Below are 9,644 nucleotides of genomic sequence, written 5' to 3' on the forward strand. Positions count from 1 at the left end.
TTTAGCAGCTCCCTGGGGGTCTTTTCTTCCAAGAACTATTTCCAGGCTTGGGACTTCTCCGGCATGACAGCATTCTTTACATCTCACATGCAACACATTTCCTGTCCTATACACATACTGAGAGAGGACAACTGGTAACCATCTTGCTCCTGCTCTGGTTTACTTACTGGTCATGGTGTTGTCTAGCATCTGTAACAGTTTGGGGTTGGAAAGTGCATTTTTTCCTCGAATTATAGGTAAAGTTTGGGATCTGTGCTGCTTATGGCCTTCATGACCGGAAGTGGTGTGCATCCTGGAAGGGAGATGAGAGGTGTTAAATTAATATTTCTTGCAAATGCTGTAACCAGTTTTCACTCAAATAGTCTGCATTGAGACAAACATAAAAAATAATCTGAGTCAGGCATGGTGGCACACAGCTTTAATCCTAGCACTCAGAAGTCAGAGGCAGGCAGATCTCTGTGAGTTTGAGGTCAGCCTGGTCTCCATAGTGAATCCAGGCCAGCCGTGGCTACAGGGAGATGCTGTCTCTGAAAGATCGCCTCCCCCTCAAATTCTGCACAATTATTAATAATATTAATTATAAACAATGAATGAGACTTTTAAATACTTCTGAAGAAGTTTATATAAGCAAAAATGACATTTAGAAAGCTACATAAAACAACAGACACTTAAGATTGATACTTTTGGAAGACTGGCTTTTCATATTATCTACTCATAAAGAACACTTTGTGAGGAAGGCAGTTGATGAGAGACATATTTAAGTCAAACCTCAGAAGGGGCTGTGTTTTTTGTCCTTATCACAGTCTTCAAGGCTATCTGACTTTGGCTAAATCAAAGGATCAGTATGGGCCAAGACTCAGGAGAACAGACTTTGGCTTTCAGTAACCATGGAACTCTGGTTATTTGTGCAACTACAGGAGGCAGTGAGTTTTGGCTTATATAGTTTGGCCTTTGGATATTGAATTTTTCTCCCAGGCTTTGAGCCTGCTTCAGTTAGGAACTCGTGGGGGAAAACACTGGTTTACAGGAGATGAGAAGCAGCAGGACCAGAACCTGTTCAGCATGTTAGGAGGAGACTGAAGTCTTGTCTATCACACATGATGAACTACAGTGACTTAGATGGGTCACCATTAAGCATAGAAAGCAGTTCTGTAGCCCTAGCTGGCCTGAACACATTATGTAGACCAGGCTGGCCTTGAACTTACAGAGATCCTCCTGCCTCTGCCTCCCAAGTGCTGGGATTAAAGGCCTGCATCACCATGCCGGCTGGAAAGCAATTCTTTAATGTCTTCTATTTTATCCCACCCACTATTACATCTTTTGAATTTACATACTTACTGGAGGCCAGTTTCCATGGGTGTCCATGAATGGGGGCAAAATTTGTTTTATGATTTATTAACTATATATCACCTTCATATTTATTCCTAAAGCTCTTTTCTAAAATAGCCACATTATATATTATTATGATACCTCTGGGAAGAGTAAATCAGACTTAAGAAAATTTTAGGAAACAATTTTTTATTTGTTATACCCAGAGGATCTTGGAGGTGGAATTTCAGGACAGGTGTTTCTGACTGGGCAGGCCAATGAGGGACAGAGCAGGTGCATGCTAAGAAATCATGTAATAATTAGGAAATCTAAGGTGGACTTATGAGGCTATCAATGTTTCTGAACTGCCTTTGACTCTTTAGAGAACAGTTTTACCTTCAAGAACAGTGACAAAATATTATAATTGCTGAACAGAATAGAGAGACATGATCCCAGGTTTTGGGGGACATTTCATTGGAATGCTGTATACCTTTCAATTTCAGTTAAACTGAAATGCCTATTAAATGCTCAGTCTATCCAAGACTTGTTTTGTGCTCTAACTGCACATCAATGCAGCATAGTCCTTAAGTCTTTGATTTTTGTAAGCCAGTGGGACAGCTAGAGAAGTATCTAGAAATTTCTTCAGATAAAAATGTAGAGTTGCTTAAAATGTGAATTTATTTTGACATATGTGCATGTATGTGTAAGTAAACACCCTCACATAAGCATACATATACAAACACCTACATAAATTGAACAAAGGTGACACATTACCATTGTGACAAGAGACCTGATGTCTGGCAGGAAGGATTGGATCCTTTCAGAGTTCCGTTGTTCTGGGTAGACTGTACAAATTTAAATGCAGCAGCAATTTTTCTGCAAGGAACATTGAAGTTTTAATCACAGCTGAGCATTTATAATTTATATATAAAAACAGAATGGCAAGTGACAAAGCAATTACTGAACAATGAAATATTTCAGATGCTGTGAATCAATGAAAAGTAAGGGGCTAGGAGATGGCTCAGTTGGTAAAGTGCTTGCTATGCAAACATGAGGGCCTCAGTCCTGAACTCCAGCACCCGTGTGAATGCTGGCTGGGCATGGTAGAGGTAGGGCCGGGGCATTCATGGGGCAAACTGGCTAGCTAGAAAAACCGAATTGTCAGACTCTGGGTTCAAGAGAGAGACTGTATGTCAATAAATGAGGTGGAGAGTGATTGAGGAAGACACCTGACCCCAACCCTCTCTCTCTCTCTCTCTCTCTCTCTCTCTCTCTCTCTCTCTCTATATGCAAAAAAAAAAGAGAGAAAAAGAAATTTCAGTCTCTTCTGAGAATAGAAAATTGGAGTGCTTTGGATTCTTTTTTTTTAATCTTTGTGTAAAATGTTTTCCTCATGACTATTCTAGGCTAATTTACTGGAAACTTAAATAGGTGCATTTCAAGTTATACCTATATAATGATAGATCTTTGTGTGCATGCACGACATGTTGTGTGTTTGTATGTGGAGTTCCACATGTATGTGCAGAGGCCAGAGGACAACCTCAGTGTCCTCACCTTCTGCTTTGTTTGGGGCAGGGTTTCGGGTCGCTCACCAGTGAGGGCCCTACACCAGCTGGACTCTGAGCATCTGCGAGGGATGCTCACAAGAGCTCTGGGAGTACAGACTCGTGCTACTATGCCTGGCTTTACACAGGTTTTGGGGAGCTGAACTTAGGTTTTCACACCTGCACGGCAATTACTTTACCCACTGAGTTGTATCTACAGCTCCATCATATTATTTTTAAGTTTTTAATTGAATTTTTGTGATTTTCATACAACATAATTTGGTGGTATTTAGATTCCCTTCCCTAATCTGCACCTTCTTTTATTGCCCCCACCCAATTTAATGCACTCTATTATATATATACACACATATATAAAATTATATATATATATATAAAATAAGGCCTATAGAGTTGAATTTGTGTCCCCAAATGCCCTTCAGTGTGGGTCCATCCACTGGAACCTGCTTAACCTACTAAGAGCCACATCCTTAAAAGACTGGCTCTCCCTTTCCCAGCAGCCACTCGTTGTCAAAATTTCCTTAAATAAGGTTTCTTGCCCACCTCCTCATGTCTATGCTGGGATTTTATCTGGTTTGACCTTTCACGGGACTTGTGCACGCTGTCACCATTGCTGTGAGTTCATATGAGTAATTGACCAGCTGTCTGGAAAACTCAATTTCCTCATGGTCATCTACCCCCTCTGGCTGTTAGAATTTTTCTGTCCTCTCTTCCACAATGATCCCTGAGCCCTGGGAGGCAGAAGTTTGATACAGGTGTCCTGTTCAGGAATAAGTGTTCTGCAGCCTCTTGCTCTCTGTACACTGGCCATCTGTGGTTTTCTGTTTAATTACCATCTGCTGTGTAAGCTACAATGTTTTTTAAAAAAAGACTACATTAGTGTACTGGAATTTAAAATAATTACCTTATTATATTGCGTTTTCCCAGGTATCTGAAACTTTGAAGACAAACGCTAGAAGGGAAAATGTCACATTCTAATTAGTCACATTCTTTTATTTAAAGGTAATAGTTCATCTAAGTATATGGAAAGAAAGCAAGTGAATTTAAATATTCCATGTATCATTAGTGATTTGTAATTTACCATAGGGCTTCTTGGAATGAAGGGTGGTACAGTAAGCTATTTTGGAAGTCCAGAAAATATGTTATCAGCTGAACCCTAAAACTTACTCCAAGATGCTGAAGAAGTCAGATACCTCTGGACTGGGTGCTCTCTGCCAGTAGGCAATCAGAGTGTCTGGAAGGAAACACCACACAGCATGAGGCTCTTGGAAAAGCAGTTTTCTTTCTTATTTTTTAAAATAGATTTGAAAGCATTCTGTTTACCATCTGAAATGGTCTTCATAATGTGAAGAAAGCATGTAAGAAGACTCCTGGTTTCCGCTTGATCTAACTTGTCAAATCGAAGAGTTGACCCAATCAAAGATAAGGGCCTTGGGATCTGGGAATTAAAGGAGCAAGAACAAATTAGTAGGAGTGAGACACATCTGGTTTATAACTATGGCATCTGATCATCTGGCAGGGAGGGAGGATGCACCTTTTCACAGTTGTCTGTCTTCTCACTGCTCTTCTCTGTGGTGCTTGGATTGGAATCGAGGCTTGCTAAGGATGCTCTGGAGTCAGCGTGGTTCACTGTAGAAATAGCTATTGATGAAAATGCTGCAAACACAAGCCACAGCACACGATGGTAATGAGATGTATGGATACAAACAAGGGCCAAAATGATGAAACAGAGCTGCCTGCTGTCAAGGGGGTGCAGTGTTGTGAAACAGAATCGGGGATTGACATTGAAGCAATGCAACATTTTAAACGCTACTACACTGGCCATGAAGGAACTAAGAAAATTCAAACCACTGGTGAAAAAAGGCTCTGTTCTTTTGATCTCTTAAAATGTTTTAAAAAATTTATTATTTTTATTTTATGTGTATGAGTGTATTTGCCTGCATATAGGTAGGTGCACCCATGTCATGTAGTGCCTGTGGAGGTCTGAAGAGGGCATCAGATCCTCTGGAACCGGAGTTACAGGCAGTTGCTAACTGCCATGTAGGTGCTGGGAATTGAACCTGGGTCCTCTGCAAGAGCAACCAGTGCTCTTAACCACTGAGTCATCTCTCCAGCCCCCAAAATGCTTTAAAAAAAAAAAACAAAATAGGAAAAGATAGTTTTTATTTTAACAAAAGATGATTTGGGGGAAGGAGCATTTAACTTTTGGCAGCTTATGAGAAATAAAAATGACATTTTTAAAATAGTTCCCAAATTAATCTTTGAAGCTGAAGAGCCTATTTTAAAAGGCCGTGTATGACAAAATGCAGAAGACTGCTTCCAGGATGGAGTAATTTGATAACCTCTTACAGACTGCTCCTTAAGCCAAGTGAAAACAAGTGCTGAGTGGAGGTGGAAGTCCCTGGATGACATTCAGAATGTTAAAGACTCTTTGGTTATATAATATGGTACACTTTGCCAGATATATTATACACATGAATTATGGATTGGTTCATAAAGCACCATGACATGCAACGTGAACACAGATGAGTGTTAAACACGGGTGTTCTCAGCAGGTCTTCAGTACCTGCTATGGAATTTAAAACATCTTTGGAAAATGATGTATCCACAGAAGTTGCGTGTTTCATGGACATCTGGGTTTGAAATCCTCCGTTAGTACTTAGGTCATCTCTAGAGCCCTGCATTCAAAGAGGAGAGATGAATGGGAGTTAGGGTACTTCATCATGGGTGACACATGGCCTTCCTCATCACTCTTACATACTGCATTCAACTTTTTATACTCTAGAAAAGATTTTCCATTAAAGTAGGCAGTGAAACTGAACATCATCGAAAGCCTAGTCTTAGCCACAATTTGACATTCTTCTGTGATGCTTTAAAAAATTACTCTGCCAGTTTTATACACATGTAGAATACGCTCTGCTCAGTTTCATCTCCTATTGTCTCTGATCCTCCCCCTGGTCCCAACAATCTTTCCCCCACCAAGTCTTCATCACACTTTTTTGTCTTTCCAGTTTTGTTTCTGTTTTGCTTTGTGACTCACTGGGTTGAAGCAAGGCCCTGCGAGAGGCATGGTGTGAAGCTGTGAACGGGGGCCTGAGTGACTCACCTGTGGCTGTACCTTTGAAGACAGTGACTTCTCCTCCAGCAGCCCTCTGTTGCCATTAGCTTCCCTGGGCCCCATGAACCCATCCCCCATCTGTGACTGAACATTTACTGCTCAGTCTTGTGTCGGCCCTATGCAGGCAACCACAGCTCTTGTGAGTTCCTCACTGCAACAGCCGTGTCACATGATAGCGTTTCACAGCCCTCTTCCTGTGGTTTGGCTCTTAGCATTCTTTCTGCCTCCTCTTTAATGATTTTTTTTTAAATGAGGTAGGAGAGATAATCTTTTATATATGGAATGAAACAATTACTGATACAACTATAGATTACATTATAGATATAATTATCATGTTATCTTTGTATATAACTATCACTAGCAATTAGATTTTAAACACTTATTATAAGCCAGACTTTGTGGTAAATGTTTTCTATCATACAATTTGATCTTAAGGATTCTGCTATGCTAGACACACTATCCTATTTTAAAAATATGAAAACAGAATCCCAAAATCTTAGATAACTTACTGAAGGGGATATGCATGTTGCTGGGATATGAACAGAGTTCCTCACCAAAAACATTTCTAAAAGGCATGGCCCTAAATGTGAATGCTACTAGATTCAGAGTGTGTTTGCCTTTTGGGTTTTAACATAGGCCAGAGATTGCATATGTGTTTTTTATGTATGTACATGTGTGTTCATGTGCATATAAATGTGTGTGTTATACATGTGGAGGCCAGAGGTCAGTGCTGGTGTCTTCCTCAATTGTTTTCCACCTCACTTTGTGAGAAAGGTCTCTCGGTGACTCCGGAGCTCACAGATTTGGTTAAGCTGACTGGAAAGTGGGTCCCAGGGACCTCCTATCACCACCTTCCCAGTGCTGGGATTACAGATGGATTTCATAGCACTTGGCTTCTATGTGGTTGCTGGGGAGCAAACTCAGGGCCTCATGCTTGCCTGTAAGCTTTCCAAAGACTAACCATCTCCCCCACCCTTCATGTGGTTTGTATAGTCCCCATGCAGGATGAGTGGAGAATGCTTACAACAGGCCATGTTGGGGATCTGACTATAAACAGGGCACTAGGCTTCAGAGGGTATAAAGATGATAAGAAGTAGAAGGGAAATGGATGCTGAAGGCCACAAGGCCAATGTACAGGCTGCAGAGGCCGTGAAGAATTGGATGGTGATGCTGAGGACAAAGGGCAATGAAAAGAGTCCTGAAGAGATGGATGGGCCAGGTCAAAGCTGCAAGTGGCCATTAGGGATGAACAGCATTAAAGTGCAAACTTGGCATAAAGTGCTGTTGGACCCCTCATTCGCTTACAGGTAGAGAGGAATGGGTGTCTAGGACATAGATATAGACAAGACAAATTCCTTACTGGAATAGAATTTGAAAGGTTATGCAGACATACCTGATTGGATGTATTGACAGTGAATGGATACAGGTCCTTTAGGTAGATCCTTGGCATGTTGTCCAGGAGCATGCCGTATAGCGGCATGTACAGACTTGCTATCTGGGCCTGCTTCCTCTAGGTGAAAGGTAGACAAGACGAACGATTCACATGAAAATCAATAGGCTCAGGGGTTTTATTTAAGGCAGTGAGTCATTAAACTTTGTGTAGGGACGGGAGAAAGGAAGGCCACTTACAGGCTCTCTATATCGATCATCAAATGAATGCTTGGCCATTAGATTTTTTAGAACAGCTAAAGCTAAGTGTCTGATATCTTGGTCTTCCTGCAGGGCAAAGCCAACTTCTCGGAGCAGAATTCCAATTAAGAAGTGTTTGCGGCAAAATTCATTCGTGACCGAATATTCAGGCATATCTTTGAGAGGGAAGAAATTATGTTATAGAAAACCAAACAATTGCTTTACAATTATAAAAAGTAAATCAGATAATTACTACCAATCCTGTCCCTCCCCAGCAGGAGGGGTTCTGTAGAACAGTCTTGCTACAGAGATGTGGTCTGCTGTGACACCAGGAGTATTAAGCCAGATGGGTGAATGTATGCCTTCATGCACACAAGTGCATATACTAACACATATCAATAGCCACATTCCACACAAATGGCATGCTGACAGCATTTCAGGGGCTGAAATAAAGACATGGTGTTTTTATGTCTACAGGAATCAAGAAAGGTTATATATAGGAAGGGCTACACTGAGCTTTGAGGGTGCTTAGGATTTGGATGTGTAGGTATTGAGAGAACAGTCAGAGGCAGTAAGATAGGGCAGGAAGTTGGGAGAAGGAGTAAGGTTTGCATTTGATGGCACAGAACTCAGAAATATAAATAGGTATGTGGGAACAGAGGTATATTGGGAGTCAGTAAATACAGTGGTCAAAAGAAAACAGTGAGAGTTGAGGCCCAAGAGGTTGGGGTTGGATGGTGGAGAAACTTAAGTACGAATTGAAATCCTCATGTGGTACATAGGTCTATCCTTTGCATTTCTGTAAAAATGGCTAAGATGCTAAGGGTTCTGAGAGCAGTGTGATTTATTGACTTACTAAAAAGGGCTTTGGGATTTAGTGGGAAACTATGAAGTGAGAGATGAAATTCAGTGGAAGGGACAAGAGAAGAGATGGAACCTGAGCTGGGGTCACAGGAACTAGCAGTGAGAGGAAAATCAGGGCAAGCTGGCTGAAGAATGTGAGGGAGCAGGGAGAGAGGAAGGCCAAGGTCAAATCTGAGCCCCAAATACAGAGAAAAATATGTTAATTGTTCCGTAATAATAGATTCATTCAGAACCATGCAATGTGCCTCACAAATGTTTACCATTCATAGCAGTGCTAGTACCTCAAACATTGGGGGAAACCATAAATACAGCTCCAAAAGTCCAGTAACAAAACAAGTGTAACTATGCCAGACTAGAAAAGTTTCTAGACAGCAAAATAAGCCATTAAAAAGAGAGGAAAAGTCAATCCAGTGGTTAAGCAGAAATTCACAACTGGCCAAAGTGCATAGACTAAGTGACTGTGGAGCGCTCAGCCCCAAATGGAACATCTACATCACATCCCTCCCCAGGTTCAGGGACTATTGCAGAAGATGGGATGGAAAGATTGCAAGAGCCAGAAGTGGGGAAGGACCAGAGCCAAACAGTGTCTTCTGGATGTGACAGGACAACTGCACTCATGAGCTCCCAGCAGCAGTGGTTGCCTGCCCAAGACCTGCCCAAGACAAAGCCTGTCAACATTCTAGCACAGAGTGAGAAGAGGTTATGAGCCCCCCGACACCCTACTGAAGAGCCACTGACAGTTGATGGCTTCTGGAGAAGAGAGAGAGTCAGTTTTCTTTCAGGGAATTGCTCCTGGTAGGTTGATCATGTTCCAGGGGATGCTCCCACACCCAGGAGGATATGGGCAGCACAAGTTGGAGTCAACAAGTTCTTAAATTAGGGGAGAACAAATTAGATTCAATAGGCCTTAAAAACAATACAGGGCATGAAGTGAGGGGTAGGGAGGTGGGGATGGATCTGAAAAGCGATGGGGAAGAGGGTCTGAATACAACCAAAATACATTGTATGAAGTGCTCAAAGAATCAATAAATATATATTTCTAGCTTTTGGTAGTTTTTTTTTTTTTTTTTTGAGACAGCTCCAGCTGGCCTGGAATTTCATGTGTAGACCAGGCTGGCCTTGATTTCCCGAAGAGCTGCTCTGCTTTCCTGGTCCTGCGATCA

The 9,644-nt window shown here is 41.6% G+C and overlaps 1 protein-coding gene across 6 annotated transcripts in view; it reads right to left on the reverse strand.

Annotated features, from left to right (window-relative positions):
• Nucleotides 1–9,644, reverse strand: part of Dock10 (dedicator of cytokinesis 10) — a 302,587-nt gene that overhangs the window by 37,497 nt on the left and 255,446 nt on the right. For all 6 annotated transcript variants that reach the window (XM_029559988.1, XM_008825837.2, XM_008825830.1 and 3 more), the window contains exons 32-40: nucleotides 7,618–7,793; nucleotides 7,382–7,498; nucleotides 5,437–5,548; nucleotides 4,405–4,526; nucleotides 4,194–4,308; nucleotides 4,038–4,104; nucleotides 3,775–3,822; nucleotides 2,083–2,184; nucleotides 168–292 (exon numbers count right to left, since the gene is read on the reverse strand). In XM_029559988.1, the coding sequence (XP_029415848.1) occupies nucleotides 168–292; nucleotides 2,083–2,184; nucleotides 3,775–3,822; nucleotides 4,038–4,104; nucleotides 4,194–4,308; nucleotides 4,405–4,526; nucleotides 5,437–5,548; nucleotides 7,382–7,498; nucleotides 7,618–7,793 (984 nt within the window). The remainder of the gene's footprint in view (nucleotides 1–167; nucleotides 293–2,082; nucleotides 2,185–3,774; nucleotides 3,823–4,037; nucleotides 4,105–4,193; nucleotides 4,309–4,404; nucleotides 4,527–5,436; nucleotides 5,549–7,381; nucleotides 7,499–7,617; nucleotides 7,794–9,644) is intronic.

This window comes from Nannospalax galili, unplaced genomic scaffold (assembly GCF_000622305.1).
Source record: "Nannospalax galili isolate Female #2095 unplaced genomic scaffold, S.galili_v1.0 scaffold127, whole genome shotgun sequence".
In the NCBI taxonomy this organism is placed as follows: Eukaryota; Metazoa; Chordata; class Mammalia; order Rodentia; family Spalacidae; genus Nannospalax; species Nannospalax galili.